Source organism: Salmo salar, chromosome ssa21 (genome assembly GCF_905237065.1).
Source record: "Salmo salar chromosome ssa21, Ssal_v3.1, whole genome shotgun sequence".
NCBI classification, from domain to species: Eukaryota; Metazoa; Chordata; class Actinopteri; order Salmoniformes; family Salmonidae; genus Salmo; species Salmo salar.
Genome location: NC_059462.1, coordinates 24,750,001 through 24,769,053, shown reverse-complemented (window position 1 = coordinate 24,769,053; position 19,053 = coordinate 24,750,001). Strand labels below are relative to the sequence as shown.

General features: G+C 45.1%; 1 protein-coding gene across 1 annotated transcript; it reads left to right on the top strand.

Annotated features, from left to right (window-relative positions):
- The first annotated feature begins 661 nt into the window (after positions 1 to 661).
- On the top strand, positions 662 to 18,895 carry LOC106582012 (importin subunit alpha-4). The gene is made up of 17 exons (XM_014164646.2): positions 662 to 904; positions 6,428 to 6,472; positions 9,248 to 9,337; positions 9,985 to 10,014; positions 10,161 to 10,213; positions 10,306 to 10,401; positions 11,006 to 11,091; positions 11,208 to 11,294; positions 11,432 to 11,601; positions 14,566 to 14,610; positions 15,922 to 16,053; positions 16,403 to 16,531; positions 16,722 to 16,826; positions 16,933 to 17,004; positions 17,266 to 17,428; positions 17,541 to 17,635; positions 17,741 to 18,895. Exons 1-17 carry the CDS (start codon positions 836 to 838, stop codon positions 17,837 to 17,839), a joined length of 1,566 nt encoding a protein of 521 aa, XP_014020121.1. The 5' UTR covers positions 662 to 835; the 3' UTR covers positions 17,840 to 18,895.
- Positions 18,896 to 19,053: the final 158 nt, after the last annotated feature.

Here is a 19,053-nt window from a genome sequence, read left to right as displayed (position 1 = left end):
AGTGAAGTTGTCCTGTCCCCTTAGCAGAAAAACACCCCCAAAGCATAATGTTTCCACCTCCATGTTTGACGGTGGGGATGGTGTTCTTGGGGTCATAGGCAGCATTCCTTCTCCTCCAAACACATTGAGTTGAGTTGATGCCAAAGAGCTCCATTTTGGTCTCATCTGACCACAACACTTTCACCCAGTTGTCCTCTGAATCATTCAATGTGATATTTTTTTATTTGTAATTCATTTGTAAACATTTCTAAAAACCTGTCTTTGCTTTGTCATGTTTGGTATTGTGTGTAGATTGGTGAGGGGAAAAAACGATTTAATCCATTTTAGAATAAGACGGTAATATAATAACATGTGGAAGAAGTAAAGGGGTCTGAATATTTCCCTTTCTCTAAGTGTAGGGTTAGTTCGTGGTGCATATTTTACATTTTCCCCTTTAAAAAATTGTATCACAAAATGTTACGTGATTAACCACACATACCGCACCGGAGAAGTATGGTAACGAACGATCTCTATGTTGGTGATGCTTTTGCCGCGTTCATATTCTAGTCGGAACTAGGAAACTCGGATATTTTCGACTTGCAATTTCGTTGAATGCGACACGTGTACAACCAGTTAGCATGTCGGACATTTCTGAGTTTCCTAGTTCAGACTGGTACGTCAACATAGCATCTGTCTCTGTGCGACGTCAGGGAGTCCATCAAAAATAGGACAAGCGGTCTCCGAGCTCCTCCCTCTCTGCTACCGTAGCCGCCCACTCCCTGTACTCCGCCGCGTAGTTGCTCTGTCTTTCACTGGAGATCACGAACGCCGGAGTACTCTTAGCCAGCAAACAGCCATGGCAGAAAACGCCGGCTTGGATAACCACCGTATCAAGAGCTTCAAAAACAAGGGACGCGATGTCGAGGTAGGAGTGCATTTGGATAGGGTGGTTTAGACAATGATCCGTGTAGGATTTTATTTTAAGACACCGGCTATCTTCCCCGGCCTTGTCTGACAATCTTTTGATGAAGCCTGGCAAGTCAACTAAGTTACCTAGCTATTCGCCGCCAGCCTGCTGTTGTGTGCTGAGTTTATCCGGAATATCCTCCGTTTATTCGTCATCATCATAACGAACGGGCGTGGTTTACGGCCCTTATTCTCCAACAAATAGCTTGAAATGTCAGCCGGTTTCACCGACAACGAAAAGCTCTAGCCTAGGTAACTAACGTTAACTGATTAACGTTACCTAACTAAGCTATCGTACCACCGGTTTTTAAAGCAGACTAACGTTAGAGTTGACAGCCCAACTAGCATAATCCAGAGTAGCTAGAGTATATGTCGACAACTAGCTGGTTTGGCTGTCTATTAGATAATTAGACCCCCTTGATAACTTGTCTTTTTTGCTAGCACCCGTATCCAACCATAATTGGACCGATGATTGCGACCCTACAGTTACGCTTGTTTACATTGACCTACACTGGGGTCGGAACGCCATCATGGACACACGGCCTAGCAGATGCGAGATATGGGTCGGAAAACGTACCTCAATGTAGAGATGGGATATACCACTGTACTCCACATTTTCCTTGATCGAAAATGATACATGGAGAAGATTGAAATACTGCAAATTTTTCCAGAAAACTTCAATTCCGTCCTCATTGTCATAGCAGTAGCCACAGCAACCATTTTGGAATGGCAGCATCAGCCAATCAGCTCCTTTGTTGTTCAATGCCATGTGCCATTGCATAATGGCTACTGCTAGCTAGCGTGAGGATGAAATGGGCAGTTTTTCGGGAAAAAACAGCAGTATTTCAATCTTTTCGATGTATCAGTTTGGATAAAGGTAAAATGTACAGTGGTATATCCCATCCCTGTATTGAAGTACATTTTATATCTTGCGCCTGCTCTGCAGTGTCTTAATATAATCTTGATGACTTTCCGATCCCAGTGCAGCTCAGTGTAAACAAGAGGATCAACAGCACAGTCAACTGGTGCAGTACATTAAAATATCATTGTATTCAACATTCTGGCTTCTAAAGCTTGTGAGATTAAATTCTAAAACTTGTGAGATTAAATTTGCCAAACAAATATATGACATTAATCTGAGGTATCAGTCTGTCAGGCAAGGTCAGAATCATCCTGCCGTAATGAACTGTGAACTAGCAAGCTAGCCAGCTAAAATTGTCATTTGAACAACGGCCTGTGCAGCAAATATTCTTATGTAGCTAGCTAAATAGGTGAAGATGTTGTTAATTGCCTGAATCTGTTTACTTGCCGCTTCCACCGTCAATAGCTTGTTATCTGTATCGTTCTGTATCTCGTGGCTGAGTAGTCATCGTCGCGAAAGCTGTCATTGTTTTCAGCCGATGCTAGTGGTATTATTAAAAACTATGGCATGCTGACCTCATGCATTCATAGTGGTTAGCCGTGCCATCTTCGACAATAACACACACATTTCTGTCTGTACAGAGTTGTACAAATGGTAATCTTTGGGATACCCCCACTGTATGAATGAATGGGTTTTCTGAGTAATTGTTGGATTAGAGTTGATTGTCTTTGGGAGCCATCTAAAACCATGGGAAGTGGACCAGTCTCATAGGATGTTGTTTTGAAGCTGAGAGCCAATGTGACAAACACATGGCTACTATGACAGACATGGCCACGTGCGCCACTGGGGCTATTTCGGGCATCCTGGAGGTCTGGCTTGGGTTCTCACTGGAGGTACAACCCGATCTGTGGCCCTCTAGAGGGGCCAGGAAGTAGAAGAAGCCCCTAAGCAGCACTGATCTACGACCTGGGAGTTGTGTTTCTGCAATGGTTTTGAGGATTAGTAAAGAAATGCATCATCCTCCCCCCTTCAGAATTTAACTTACGTGTTTCTGCTAGATTTTACAAATAGGCTACTGAGTATGAATACTGTAGCTATCACTATATGAGTGGTACTCTGGGTGTTTCTGCTCTGGCCAAAGTGCGTTGTCTTGGCGAGGCAACAATGTAGCTTAGTTGAATACAGAAACAGTCTGGCACCCACTCTATAGTACATCAGTATGGTGAGTACTGGGAAAATCAATCATTGGGGTTTGATCTAGGTTGAACTTGCTCATAACCACAGATCTAGGATGAGGTTACCTAATCCTGACCTTAACCACTAGGATGATCTGAAACTGCACCAGCAGAAGGGACTACTTTGACCAATTCCTCTGTTCAACAGTCTCTCGATGAACAGCCTTATGGGATATCATGTGAGATGCAGCCCAGCTTATGGTTGAGCCATGAGCATTACTTATCAGATATCTGTTTTTCTCTGTCAATTCTAACGGGTTTGAACTTGCTCAGTCAGTGTTCTGTGCCTTAATGTTCACCCCAGTACACCATATCCAGGAGTAACACACTGTTGGCTCAGGACACTGCTCACCGGTCAAGCTATATTTAGACTACAGCCTAATATATGTACAGTGCCTTCAGAAAGTATTCATACCCCTTGACTTATTCCACATTTTGTGTTACAGCCTGAATTAAAAAGGGATTAAATCTATTTTTTTATCACCCATCTACACACAATAACCCATGACGACAAAGTAAAAACATTTTTGAAAACATTTAACTAGGCCACTCAGGAACATTCAATGTCATCTTGGTAAGCAACTCCAGTGTATATTTGGCCTTGTGTTTTAGGTTATTGTCCTGCTGAAAAGTGCATTTGTCTCCTTGTGTCTGTTGGAAAGCGGACTGAACAAGGTTTTCCTCTAGGATTTTGCCTGTGCTTAGCTCTATTCTGTTTCTTTCCATTCTAAACTCCCTAGTCCTTGCCGACGACAAGCCTACCCATAACATGATGCAGCCACCACCATGCTTGAGAATATGAAGCATGGTACTCAGTTACGTGATGTTGGATTTGCCCCAAACATAACGCTTTGTATTCAGTACATAAATATGTCAAAGAAATTAACTTTTTTTTGCAGTTTTACTTTAGCGCCTTATTGCAAACAAGATGCATGCTTTGGAATATTTTTCTTCTGTACAGGCTTCCTTTTCACTGTCATTTATGTTAGTATTGTGGAGTAACTACAGTGCATTTGGAAAGTATTCAGACCCCTAGACCTTTTTCCACATTCTGTTACATTACAGCCTTATTCTAAAATTGAAAAATGTTCATCAATCTACACCCAATACCCCATAATGTCAAAGCAAAAACATATATATTTATAGAAATTACTGCAAATGTATTTAAAAAAAAAAAACGTGTAACATGTAATATTTCTATGTATTCAGATCCTTTACTCAGTACTTTGTTGAAACACCGTTGGCAGCAATTACAGCCTTGAGTCTTCTTGCGTATGATTCTACAAGCTTGGCACACTTGTATTTGGGGAGTGTTTCCCATTTGTTCTCTGCAGAGCTATTTTCAGGTCTCTCCAGAGATGTTAGATTGGGTTCAAGTCCGGGCTCTGGCTGGGCCACTCAAGGACATTCATAGACTTGTCCCGAAGCCACTCCTGCGTTGTCTTGGCTGTGTGCTTAGGGTCGTTGTCCTGTTGAAGGTGAACCTTCACTCCAGTATGAGGTCCTGAGCGTTCTGGAGCAGGTTTTCTCTTTTCATCTTCCCTTCGATCCTGACTAGTCTCCCAGTCCCTGCTGCTGAAAAACATCCTCACAGCATGATGCTGCCACGACCATGTTTCACCGTTGGGATGGTGCCAGGTTTCCTCCAGACGTGACGCTTGGCATTCAAGCCAAAGAGTTCAATCTTGGTTTCATCAGACAAGAGAATCCCGTTTCTTATGGTCTGAGTCTTTTTGGCAAATCAAGTGGGCTGTCGTGCCTTTTTTACTGAGGAGTGGCTTCCGCCTGGCCACTCGACCATAAAGGCCTGATTGGTGGAGTGCTGCAGAGATGGGTGTCCTTCTGGAAGATTCTCCACAGAGGAACTCTGGCGCTTTACCACTGGTGGACTCCAATAAAGTTATAGAAACATCTCAAAGATGATCAATGGAAACAGGATGCACCTGAGCTCAATTTCAAGTGTCATAGCAAAGGGTCTGAATACTTATGTAAATAAGGTATTTCAGTTTAACTGTGCAAACATTTCTAAAAACCTTGTTTCGCTTTGTCATTATGGGGTATTGTGTGTAGATTTGATGAGATTTAGAATAAGGCTGTAACGTAACAAAATGTGGAAAAAGTAAAGGGGTCTGAAGAATTTCCGAATGCACTGTACATTGTTGTTGATCCGTTCTCAGTTTTCGCCTATCAGAGCCATTAAACTCTGCAACTGTTTTAAAGTCACGATTGGCCTCGTGGCGAAATCTGAGTGGTTTCCTTCCTCTCCGGCAACTGAGTTAGGAAGGACACCTGTGTCCGGGTGTATTGAAACACCAAAGTGTAATTCATAACTTCACCATGCTCAAATGGATATTCAATGTTGCCTTTATTTATTTTCTCCCCATCTACTGATAGGTGACCTATGCGAGACATTGGAAAACCTCCCTGGTCTTTGTGGTTGAATCAGTGTTTGAAATTCACTGCTCGACTGAGGAACCTTACAATTATCTGTGTGTGTGGGGTACAGAGATGAGGTAGTCATATACAAAACCAATGTTAAACACTATTATTGCACACAGTGAGTCCATGCAACTTATTATGTGACTTGTTAAGCACAATTTTACTTCTGAACTTATTTAGGCTTGCCATAACCAAGGGGTTGAATACTTGATTCAAGACATTTCAGCTTTTCATTTCAAGTTAATTTGAAGGAAGAAAAAAATCTAAATTCAGGCTGTAACACAACATGTGGAAAAGTCAAGGGGTGTGAATACTTTCTGAAGGCCTGTATCTGTTAATCATGGTCTTCAATCTGAATCAGGTGTGTTAGTGCTTGGCTATAACAAAAGCCTGCACAGACCCACACTTGCCCTCTGCTGATCTAGGTGCGACAGGTGCTCTGAGAGAGACAGGTGTTTTGGCTGGGTCAATGTTTGGTTGTTAGAGAAAGGAGAAGGGTCTCCCTCTGGTTCTCTGCTCCTCAGCCTCCCCAGACAGGGTCAAGACCAGACCAAGGCTGGGATGATGTGACTGGCCCACGTGACGTAAGGGGCTATTTAGGATGGCAATATGAACCGCAGCGCACAGTCACAAGATCTGAGACCAGCTCACAGTCATGAGTGGACTAAGAACACATTACCGTTACACAAACACACATTGATTAACCTGAACCATTACGATATCAAGTGGTGTGTCTAACTTATGCTTTTAGCCTATTGCTTACATATTTTACCCCTCAATTCCTATGTTCTGACCTAGGCCTATATTACTTTCTAGTATCTCTTCATGCTGCTTCCAAAAGCAATTTGTGCCATTAAGAAGTCCAGAGAGGGAGATGTTATGTTTTTAAAATGTGTTATCAATAAACTGTGTGTCTCATATTGCTCCCTGTGTGTTTGTGTTCCAGACTATGAGAAGACATCGAAATGACGTGACAGTCGAGCTGAGGAAGGTGAGAGAAGAAGCCTAATTTATATTTTGGTGATGCACAATTTGTAGGCGTACTTCCACTGCTCCCAATATTAATATTGACCTCCCTGCTTACCACACACACACACACACACACACACACAGACAGATCTATAGACAGGTTGTTCCTTTCTCACCCTGTGTCTTGCCTCAGACACAGACTTGCTATTCGTCTCAATCCATCCTGAATGATTCCTCTATGGGGGCACTAACCCCAATTTGACTCCCTCATTTTCTGACCATGACCCAAACATGATATTTCACCTCTCTGGACTGGGCTCTGATCCCTGTAAACTGCGTTCTCCCCTTTTCCATAACCGTAAACTAAGTAGTTGGGTTTCTTTGTTTGGCCCACTGCGGTGATTGTCATTCAGCTACTCCCTCTAGGCTTATCCAGATTGTCACACTGACCTTGTGCCGTACCGGTATATTTGGTTATAACTGAACGCAAAGGGCGCTATTTTCAACCCCCACTGAGCCTTTTTAATTCGCATGTTAGCAATGCTAACAAGTACATGTAAAATCCCATTGAAAATGCTAACGAGCGCTTTGCAAACATTTTCTAGAGTGTCTGACCTAAACTATTTTCAGGACAGACATCCCAGCTCATCCCAGTTATACAAGTAACTGAAAAAATGCTCCACAGTTTGCTGCACGCACAAAACAAATATTAGACAGCAAGGCTCTTGATCCAGGAGGGGATTCTCTACTGTTACCAGCAAGCAAAGCTTGATTTTGGAAGAAGCTAACCACTTAGCTAGATAACTTAGCTAGATAGCTAACTAGCTACTAAATTAGCAAACCAAATGCACAACTGCAGAGCATTTAGCAAACTTTAGACAGTTAACTTAATAGTTATAACAAATCTTAGCTGGCAAACATTTAGTTGTGAATTCCACACTGTAACTAGACCACCTGGCTCGTGCTGCACAACAGCGAGTGACTCACAAGGCTCCGGTCTCTCATTGTTGTGCTTGTAAACAAACACCACGTGAACGGGTACTACCGTTATGCTTCATAATGAAAAATTGTGACCGGTGAAATGAAGAACGCAATCTTCGTTATCTCCTAACATATTGCACAAGTTGACTGCAGGTATTTACTTAAAAAGTAGCTACAAATATTCAAGTGTATTAAAAAATAAATAATAATAATCCAAGAAATAGTTTCAATGGTATTGAAAAACCATCCCGTGGCTATTTCCAAATATATGGTGTACCGTCCATGCCTAAGTCCCTCCACATGCCCACTACCCTTCGCCTTGATATGCATACCTATGTAATGTCACTGTACTATCCAGACTTGGTGATCATTAAGAGACGACATCATCAGGATGCTGAAACCTAGATTAGATGGCAGTCCATGGAGATTAGCAGAGATTTACAAGAATATCCAGATGTAATCTATCCTGAGGTGCTTGCTGTGCTTGCCTGTTTGATGTGGATGCCTAAATCGGAACCCTGTAATGGCTACAATACACCCAATTAGTATGGTTGTCATGCATTTACTTACACCTTTGTAATAGGGCTGCACAATGAATCAAATTTTAACCGAAATTGCAATATTGACATGTGCAACGCCATGAATGTAACATTCAAATATAATAAGGGTCCCCTGGGAAACTTTGAACAACACTTTGGGTCCTACCCTGTCACAACTTCTACTCTACCTGTCTTTGTCATTAGTTGTCATGCCACACCATAGAATCGGAATAACAATTTTATTTTTTATGATTCCAACAGTTCACCCAAGTGTTTTGATCAAAATCGCAGTCACAATATTTTCTTTAAAAAACCGCTGTTAGATTATTTGCTCATATCATTGCAGCCCTGTGTTGTAAAGAGCCAGAGACCGAAGGGTTTCTCTTCTCCTCTCCGGTGATTGGCAGGTATCCCTGTCACTCATACATCCAACAATCCGCTGCTCTCATGTTTACTTGATCTCTCTGACACGAGTCCCCCGGTCATGGCTTTGAATCTTACTTTCCCCTCCCCCAACTCATTCTTCCTCCGTAAACCCCCCTCAGGGCTTTGACACACTCCTCACTCTCCTTCCTCTTCACACGTTTTTTTTTCTTTCTCTGAGGTTAAAACAATCGCCTGTAGTCGTTGCTAAGTTACCATTGAGGAAGAGAGGGAGACATGGCTAGAAACTAGGCCTAATTCGGTGAGCGAGCGAAAAAGAAAGAGCCGAGTTAGTGTGTTGCTGTAGTCTGGCTGCACATTCCATTATGCCAGAGCAGAGAGCAGCACAGGGATGGTTAGTCACCAGCAGTGACGCACGGCCCAGCACTGCAGCACACACTGGAATGTAGGCCAAGGGATTCTCCTCCCTCCCTCCCTCCCTACCACTGACTCACATGCCGACCGGCTGTGTCTGTCTTTTTCATGCTCTGTTCAACACCAGTATGGGTGTGTCTCACTGTGCCTGCTCCTCAACTTTCTGGGAGTGTATTCCTTTGTTTTAATTGGGGTGTTTTTGATTAGTGTGTCTCGATGTAAAGTTTAGTAACTATAGGGGACATCCCCTATAACAACACCGGGTTTGTACTTAGTCTCTCCTTACAGGTTCCAGAGATGACCCCAACATAAACCAGTACACACACATTCTAGGGATGCGAGGGTCAGCTGTTTTTCGACCTATATCTGGCTCGCAGTCGCAAAAAGTTTGCTGTAGGAGTTTGCGCTGCTACTCTGTCGCGTATTTGAGTATTCATCAATGTGTTTTATTCTCTTGTCCCTCCGCACTCTTCCGTCAGAACAAACGAGACGAGCATCTCCTGAAGAAGAGGAATGTCCCACAGGAGGACAGTCTGGAGGACTCCGACTTCGACTCCGACTTCAAAGGGGTATGTGGGATGTCTGTGTGTTCCACTTCAGCGACCCATTTGCTATTGCAGTGGGACGAGAGACTTGTTCCAGATAGAGAATCTAGGCAGTACATTTCTGTCTGTTTGGCCAGGGCAGGTGTGGCCATTCCTCCTGAAGTGCTACTGGCATTGGACATTGTGTCAGCTCTATAAAATACATTTCTATGTATGATGTTGTAATCTAGACATGCGTCCTTAAGCCCCCCTGGTCTCTCTGACGCCCCCATGGCTTCTCTAGGGTTTGTATCGTGCTCAAAGCCTTGTCACCCTGCTGACTGGAGGCCTGTCATTGAGCTAATGAGATGAGGAATAGGGCCTGGCCTGACCTAGCTGCTACCGGGTGAAGTATGGTTATGATGGCGTAGCATGGCATTCTCAGCCTGTGAGCTCATTCAGCCTCAACCAGCCAGCCAACACACCAACACGGCAGCAGAGGAAACGCGGCACTCTGAGAACACTGGCGTGTGGAGCGAGACCGAGAGGGACAGACTGTGTGTGTATCAATGACATGTTGACCGATCAGTGTGAAGTAGCCAGATGTTTATGTGAATTGTATCCCCTTCCCCCATGTTGTTGTTTATCTGTAACATGGTACTGATTTTGTCCCATCCCTTCCCACTCTGCAGCAAAACTTCACGCTAGAGGCCATCTTACAGGTAAGGCTCAACTTTGTGTGCAAACAAAGAATAGTGACAAACTTCATTCGCTTTTGTTCTCCGTCCCATTCTCTCCCTGTCTCCTTCCCTACCTCCCTCCTCCTGTGAGAGTGTGGTGCTGTAACTTGTTCTCTCTCTCTCTGAAGAACGCCACCAGTGATAATGCCGTGGTTCAGCTTAGTGCCGTGCAGGCTGCCAGGTAAGTGTGTGTGAGATCTCTGTTTTCAACCGCTCACCCTGTTTTCTATTCCACGATTGAAACATAACTTTTCCTGTTTTTGTGTCTGTCAGAAAACTCCTCTCCAGTGACAGAAACCCTCCCATTGATGACCTGATAAAGTCTGGCATCCTGCCCATCTTAGTCAAATGTCTGGAGAGAGACGACAAGTGAGTCTGCTGATGCGTTAACCCAATGTCCTCCTCTGGACTGTCTACTAATGCACTGTTGGGACATTTTTACTGGGATTACTTAAGACTGGCTAGGATACATGATGTAGAGGGGCTACTAGTGTGTGTGTGTGTGTGCATGCTTCTTTGTGTGTGTGAGGCACAGGGTGGTCCGTTGGCCCTGCCGTCCGGTGCCAATCCAAATAAAAGAGCATTCCTGTCCTCTGGATTTCCCCCATTCCCAGGACCTCGTTGTGTTCAGGGCCAAACACACACACAGGACCTTGTGTTCATGAAGGGGACAGACGCGCGCACATACCCAGGAGTCAGTACAGGAGGGCGCAGGGGTTGGAGGGTTACCATAGCGATGAGCTGCGGATGCACAGCTGTCATGGCGACTGCTGCAGTCTGTCAGACGGACACTGGAATTCCTGGAGCACAGCTGGCACTGCAACCCAACACACCATTGTTTACACACACATTGTTTGTGTGGACTGAAGAGGAGGAAGAAGCGAGGGCAGGGTTAGGAGAAAGACGCGTTCATAATAATGGAAGCACTAGAATGATCTTTCTTTCTCTCTCCCCCCTCCTTTCTCTCCTCCAGTCCGTCTCTTCAGTTTGAGGCAGCCTGGGCCCTGACCAACATAGCGTCTGGCACGTCACAACAGACCCAGGCTGTGGTCAAGTCCAGTAAGTTCACCCTGCGGTCATTCTGCTCCGCTGTTATTCTGTCTGGGCTTCACTAATGTTTTTCTTTTGTGTGTGTTAAATTGTCAATTCCTCACTGTGTTTGTACTCATGTACAGATGCTGTTCCCCTGTTTCTGAGGCTGCTCCACTCTCCCCATCACAATGTGTGTGAACAGGCCGTGTGGGCGCTAGGCAACATCATAGGTGAGTATGGCTGATACAGTTAACACATCATTGACGTTATGTTTGTGTGTTTCGTCTGTAATGACTAACCATGTGACCGGACCAGGAAAAACTGGTGCCCCGGTGATGGCCTTTGACCTGTGATGCTCCTCCCCCAGGCGACGGGCCACAGTGCAGGGATTACGTTATCTCCCTGGGCGTGGTCAAGCCCCTGCTGTCCTTCATTAACCCCTCCATCCCCATCACCTTCCTCCGCAACGTCACCTGGGTCATCGTCAACCTCTGCCGCAACAAGGACCCACCGCCCCCCATGGAGACAGTACAGGAGGTACGTGTGTGTTCTGTTCAAATGCAAATAGTCAGAGTGGCCAATTGTTCAGCGGTCTTATCGCTTGGGGGTAGAAGCTGTTAAGGAGCCTTTTGGTCCCACACTTGGCACTCTGGCACCGCTTGCCATGCGGTAGCAGAGAGAACAGTCGATGACTTGGGTGACTGGAGTCTGACAATTTTTTGGGCCTTCCTCTGACACCGCAAAGTATATGGATCCTTGATGTCAGGAAGCTTGGCCTCAGTGATGTACTTGGCCGTAGTGCCTTACGGTCGGATGCCAAGAGGTTGCCAAACCAGGCGGTGATGCTACCGGTCAGGATGCTCTCAATGGTGCAGCTGTACAACTTTTTGAGGTTCTGGGGACCCATGCCAAATCTCTTCAGTCTCCTGAGGGGGAAACGGTGTTGTCGTGCCCTCTTCACGACTGTCTTGGTGTGTTTTACCATGATAGTTCGTTGGTGATGTGGACACCAAGGAACTTAACTTTCCACCCGCTCGGCTACTGCCCCGTTGATGTGAATGGGGCGTGTTCGGCCCGCCTTTTCCTGTAGTCCACGATCAGTTCCTTTGTCTTGACCACGTTGAGGGACAGGTTGTTGTCCTGGCACCACACTGCCAGGTCTCTGACCTTCTCCCTATAGGCTTTCTTATTGTTGTCGGTGATCAGGCCTACCAGTTGTGTTGTCAGAACTTAATGATGGTGTTGGAGTCGTTCTTGGCCACGCAGTTGTGGGTGACCAGGGCGTACAGAAAGGCACTAAGCACGCACCCCTGAGGGGCCCCCGTGTTGAGGATCAGTGTGGCAGATGTGTTGTTGCCTACCCTTATTACCTGGGGGTGGCCCGTCAGGAAGTCCAGGAGCCAGTTGCAGAGGGAGGTGTTTAGTCCCAGGGTCCTTAGCTTAATGATGAGGTTGGAGGGCACTATGGTGTTGAACGCTGAGCTGTAGTCAATGAACAGCATTCTCACATAGGTGTTCCTTTTTTCCAGGTGGGAAAGGGGAGTGTGATTGAGATTGCGTCATCTGTTGGGGCGGTATGTGAATTGGAGTGGGTCTCGAGTTTCTGGGATGATGGTGTTGTGAGCCATGACCAGCCTTTCAAAGCACTTCATGGCTACTGATGTGTGAGTGTTACGGGGCGGTAGTCATTTAGGCAGGTAACCTTTGCTTTCTTGGGCACATGGACTATGGTGATCTGCTTGAAGCCTACTCTATTACAGACTCGGTGAGGTTGAAAATGTCAGTGAAGACACTTGCCAGTTGGTCTGAGTACACGTCCTATTGATCCATCTGGCCTTGTGAATTTTGACCTCATTAAAGGCCTTGCTCACATCAGCTACAGAGAGCGTGATCACATAGTTGTCCGGAACAGCTGGTGCTGTCATGTACGCTTCAGTGTTGCTTGCCTCGACGCAAGCATAAAAGGAATTTAGCCTGTGGTAGGCTCGTGTCACTGGGCAGCTTGCGGCTGGGTTTCCATTTGTTGTCCGTAATAGTTTGCAAGCCCTGCCACTTCCGACGAGCATCAGAGCCGGTGAAGTAGGATTCAAACCTTTGTCCTGTATTGATTCTTTGCCTGTTTGATGGTTCGTCTGAGGGCATAGCCGGATTTCTTATATAAGCGTCTGGCTCCTTGAAAGCGGCAGCTCTAGCCTTTAGCTCGGTGCGGATGTTGCCTGTAATCCATGGCTTATGTACGTACGGTCACTTATTGATGAGAACGATGACTGAGGTGGTGTACTCCTCAATGCCACTGGATGAGTCCTGGAACATATTCCAGTCTGTGCTAGCAAAACAGTCCACGTCATCTGACCACTTCCATATTGAGTGAGTCATTGGTACTTCATGCTTTAGTTTTTGCTTGTAAGCAGGAATCAGGAGGATATAATTATGGTCAGATTTGCCAAATGGAGGGTGAGGAGGGAGAGCTTCGTATGCTTCTCTGTGTAGAGTAAAGGTGGTCTTGTTTTTTTTCTCTGGTTGCACAAGTAACATGCTGGTAGAAATGAGGTTAAACGGATTTAAGTTTGCCTGCATTAAAGTCCCCGGCCACTAGGAGCGCCACTTCTGGATGAGCATTTTCTTGTTTGCTTATGGCCCTATACAGCTCGTTGAGTGTGTTCTTAGTGCCAGCATCGGTTTGTGGTGGTAAATGACGCCTACGAAAAATATAGATAGTGTGATCTGCAGCTGATCATGAGAAGCAATACCTCGAGACATCGCGCACCAGTTGTTATTGACAAATACACACATCACCACCCCTTGTCTTACCGGACGTAGCTGTTCAGTCCTGCCTTTGCACGGAAAACCCAGCCAGCTATATATTATCCAGGTCGTCGTTCAGCCACGACTCAGTGAAACAACATAAGATATTAGTTTTTAATGTCCCATTGGTAGGATAGTCTCGAACGGAGCTCATCCAGTTTATTCTCCAGTGATTGCATGTTGGCCAATAGAACAGATGGTAGAGGCGGGTTACCCACAGGCCAATGAATTCTCACAAGGCACCCGGATCTGTGCCCCCTGTATTCCGTCTTTTTCTTCATGCAAATGACTGGGATTTGGGCCTGGTCCGGGAGAAACAGTATATCCTTCGTGTCAGACTCATTAAAGAAAAAAATCTTTGTCCAGTTCGAGGTGAGTAATCGCTGTTCTGATATCCAGAAGATCTTTTCAGTCGTAAGAGACGGTAGCAGCAACATTATGTACAAAATAAGTTACAAACGATGTGAAAAAACACATCAAATAGCACAATTGGTTAGGAGCCCGTAAAACGGCAGTTATCCCCTCCAGTGCCATTTAGGTATTCCAATTTATGAGTAGAGTTATAGTGGTGCTCTCTCCAGCGTGTCAGACAAATCCCTTAACACTAGGGGGAATGATTAGCGACATGACTTTACATGGCCACATTTCCAGTCTGCTTTTGACACTCCTCTCTCCACTTGTTTGTCTCTTTCCCAGCTTCTCCCAGCGCTGTGTGTTCTTATATACCACACAGATATAAATGTAAGTATGAGAGCATACAGTGCCTTCAGATAGTATTCACACCCTTTGATTTATTCCACATTGTGTTGTTACAGCCTGAATTCAAAAATGATTAAATACTTTTTTTTCCCATCTCACCCATCTACACACAATACCCCATAATGACGAAGTGAAAAAAAAGTTTAGACATCTTTGCACATTTATTGAAAATTAAATGCAGAAATATATCTCATTGACATAGGTATTTAAACCCCTGAGTCAATACTTTGTAGAAGCACCTTTGGCAGCCAATACAGGTGTGTGTCTTTCTGGGTAAATCTCTAAGAGCTTTCCACACCTGGATTGTGCAACATTTGCCAATTTTTTTTATTTGTATCTTTTATTTTTTTTTAATATTTATTATTATTTTCAAAATTCTTCAAGCTCTGTCAAATTGGTTGTTGATCATTGCTAGACAACCATTTTCAGTTCTTGACATACAGTTTTGACCTAAACCTAGTTAAAAATCTAACTCGGCCACTCAGTACAATGTTGTTGATCCATCCTCAGTTTTCTCCTATCACAGCCATTAAACTCTGTAACTGTTTTAAAGTCACCTTTGGCCTCATGGTGAAATCTCTGAGCGATTTTCCTTCCTTTCCGGCAACTGAGTTAGGACACCTGTATCTTTGTAGTGACTGGGTGTATTAATACACCATCCAATGTGTAATTAATAACTTCATAATGCTCAACGGGATATTCAATGTCTGCTTTTATTTTTTTTACCCATCTACCAATATTCTTTGTGAGGCATTGGAAAACCTCCCTGGTCTTTGTGGTTGAATATGTGTTTGAAATTCACTGCTCTACTCAGGGACCTTTACATATAATTGTATGTGTTGGGTATGGAGATGAGGTAGTCACGTTAAACACTATTATTGCACACGGAGTCAGTCCAGACAACTTATGTGACTTGTAAAGCACGTTTTTACTCCTGAACTTATTTAGGCTTGCCATAACAAAGGGGTTGAATACTTATTGACTGAAGACATTTCAGCTTTTCATTTTTTTATAAATTTGTAAATATTTAGAATAACTTCATTGCACTTTGACATTATGTGGCATTATTGTGTGTAGGCCAGTGACAAATCTCAATTTAATACATTTTAAATTTAGGCTGTAACAAAAAAATGTGGAAAAAGTCCAGGGGTGTGAATACTTTCTGAAAGCACTACACATGTTTATTACAACTAAATGAACAGTTTGCCATCATCATGTTAAGCCCTACCATACTCAGCTACTTTAGTGAAACAACACTTATTGGACTCCTTGGTTAACACTGTGTGTTTGTAGATCCTTGTGGACACGGTGTGGGCTCTGTCCTACCTGACAGACGGTGGGAACGAGCAGATTCAGATGGTGATAGACTCTGGCGTGGTCCCCTTCCTTGTCCCCCTGCTCAGCCACCAGGAGGTCAAAGTTCAGGTAAGGAGTCAACTGATAACATTCTGATTTTAGAAGACTGTAACAAACTTTGGTATGGTGTACTTATAAAATGCATAATTTCCTACCTCCTTCCTATCTGGAAGAAGAAAAAAACACTGATTTACTAAGATTGGATTGATAAAAGCAACAAATATTGGCTCTACCGATCACTATGAGTAGGAGTTTTTGCAGAAAAATGCTGCCATATGTTCAGGAAAAGCTCAGTGATTTTATTTCAAGGGAGGGAGGAAATTATGCATTTTATAAGTAATACTTTCAGGGTGTTCTATGCATTCTCTGAAACGCTGACATTTTGGGTGTTGACTTGCTGTGATGTCACTTCCTGCAGACGGCTGCTCTGAGGGCGGTGGGTAACATTGTGACTGGGACGGACGAGCAGACACAGGTGGTGCTCAACTGTGACGTCCTCTCCCACTTCCCCAACCTGCTCACACACCCCAAAGAAAAGATCAACAAGGTAGAACACGCAATCTCTCCTAGGAGAAGGAACGGGGAAGTCAAGGGTAACGGGGAGGAGGGAAGGAGCTTATGTCAAGGCTTTTCTATGATTTTCCTGCCAATAAGAAGTTGTTTGGTTTGACTGTGTGTGGTTAGACTGTTAACAGAAAGTGTTCTGGCATAACCGCATGTGATTGGTTCGTTTACAGGAAGCAGTGTGGTTCTTGTCCAATATCACGGCTGGGAACCAGCAGCAGGTTCAGGCAGTGATCGACGCAGGACTCGTCCCCTTGATCATCCACCAACTGGCCAAGGTGAGAGCCGTGGTTGGTGTGTGCGTTTGACTGTGCGAGAGATGATATTTCTGTCATTGCTGGGTACTGAGTTGTTCTGTGGTGCTGACAGCCTGTGTGTCTGCAGGGGGACTTTGGCACTCAGAAGGAGGCAGCATGGGCCATCAGCAACCTCACCATCAGCGGCAGGAAAGACCAGGAAAGTAACACACTCACACACAGTGCAACCTCAATATCAGCCAGACTATTGACTTGGACAGAGGTACAAGAGACGGAGGTACAAGAGACAGCGCTGTCAGGCTAGGGCCTCTGTAGCTGGAGCATTCATACCAATGAGTTGATGAACTGGTCGGCACCCAGTGACTGAACCTGCGTTCACAATCACCCGTGTCAGGAGTTAGCGGTCAGATATTCTTCCTGCTGTATTGAGTTGTGTATGTTCTGATATGTTGGTGTGTAGGTGGAGTACCTGGTGCAGCAGAATGTGGTTCCTCCGTTCTGCAGCCTGCTGTCAGTGAAGGACTCCCAGGTGGTTCAGGTGGTCCTGGACGGCCTCAAGAACGTCCTCATCATGGCTGGAGACGAGGCCAGCACCATCGCTGAGATCATAGAGGAGTCTGGAGGTGGTGTGTGTGTGTGTGTGTGTGTGTGTGTGTGTGTTGTCATCATGGCTGAAGGTGTGTCTGAGGGGAATGTTGCTGTTGTCTGACTGCGCCTCCACTGCTCTGCTCTAAGGTCTGGAGAAGATAGAGAATCTGCAGCAACATGAGAATGAGGACATCTACAAACTAGCCTTCGAGATCATTGACCAGTACTTCTCAGGCGACGATGTGAGTTATAAAACACACACACACACACACACACACACACACACACACACACACACACACACACACACACACACACACCTCTTACCTTTCTTCTTTCTCCCTCAGATTGATGAGGATCCCAGTTTAATTCCTGAAGCCACCCAAGGGGGGACCTTCAACTTTGACCCTGCCTCCAACCTGCAGACGAAGGAGTTCAAGTTCTAGGAGCCGGTCCATCAAGCAGCACGGGTACTGTCAAACCCACCTCAGACATTCATCCACCCATCTCTCCACCAAACTGGCAACTTGCTACAGAAGGATTGTACACAGCTACTATTACTTCAACATGGCCACCCATCTTGCAACTGAAGGATTCACCCACCGCCACTACAATACTCCACCTCTGTACTGAAGGGTCCCTAAAAACTACCACCATCCATCAGAACCTGGTAACCCATACGGGTCCAGGTAATTCATCCAGCACCAATACAATACTCCACCTCTGTACTGAAGGGTCCCTAAAAACTACCACCATCCATCAGAACCTGGTAACCCAGACGGGTCCAGGTAATTCATCCAGCACCAATACAATACTCCACCTCTGTACTGAAGGGTCCCTAAAAACTACCACCATCCATCAGAACCTGGTAACCCAGACGGGTCCAGGTAATTCATCCAGCACCAATACAATCTGATCTCAGGCAGTCGTAGTCGATGCTTTGAAATGTCACGTGAAAATCATATGGACGGAAGAAAAAGCCTTTTGGGGCAATATTTTTGAATTGCCAAATGTCACGATTTACACACGTACACACGTACACACGCACGCACACACGCACAAACACACAGTTGAAGACACTTGGGAAGAATTTGTGCAGACTTGTTTTAGAAGCCAATACATCACAGATGGGGAAAGGATACTAACGTTTGTTTGCGGGTTCGTTTTGTGCTTCACCCCTGGATTGTCCCTTGGATTCTCATTCTCCCTCAGTCGTGGTCACGCACGTCGTCAGTCACACACAGTCGGTCGGTCACACACCCACACACAGAGTCAGACACACACACACACACACACACACAGAGTCATACAGAGACGCGCTCAGTCAGTCAGTCAGTCACACACACACAGTCACACACGCAGTCAGTCACACACGAGCAGTCAGTCACTCAGACGCGCACACTGACAGTCACTCAGACGCGCACAGTGACTCACACACGCAAATACATTCACACACTCACACAGACTGTCTCACACACAGACGGACTGTCTCACACAGTCACTCTCATACACACAGTCACACAAACACTGACAGTCACACACACACACAGTCTCACACACACACACACTGACACTCACACTGACACTCACACTCAGTCAGTCACTCACAGTCACTCACTCACACAGTCACTCACTCACTCACACAGTCACTCACTCACTC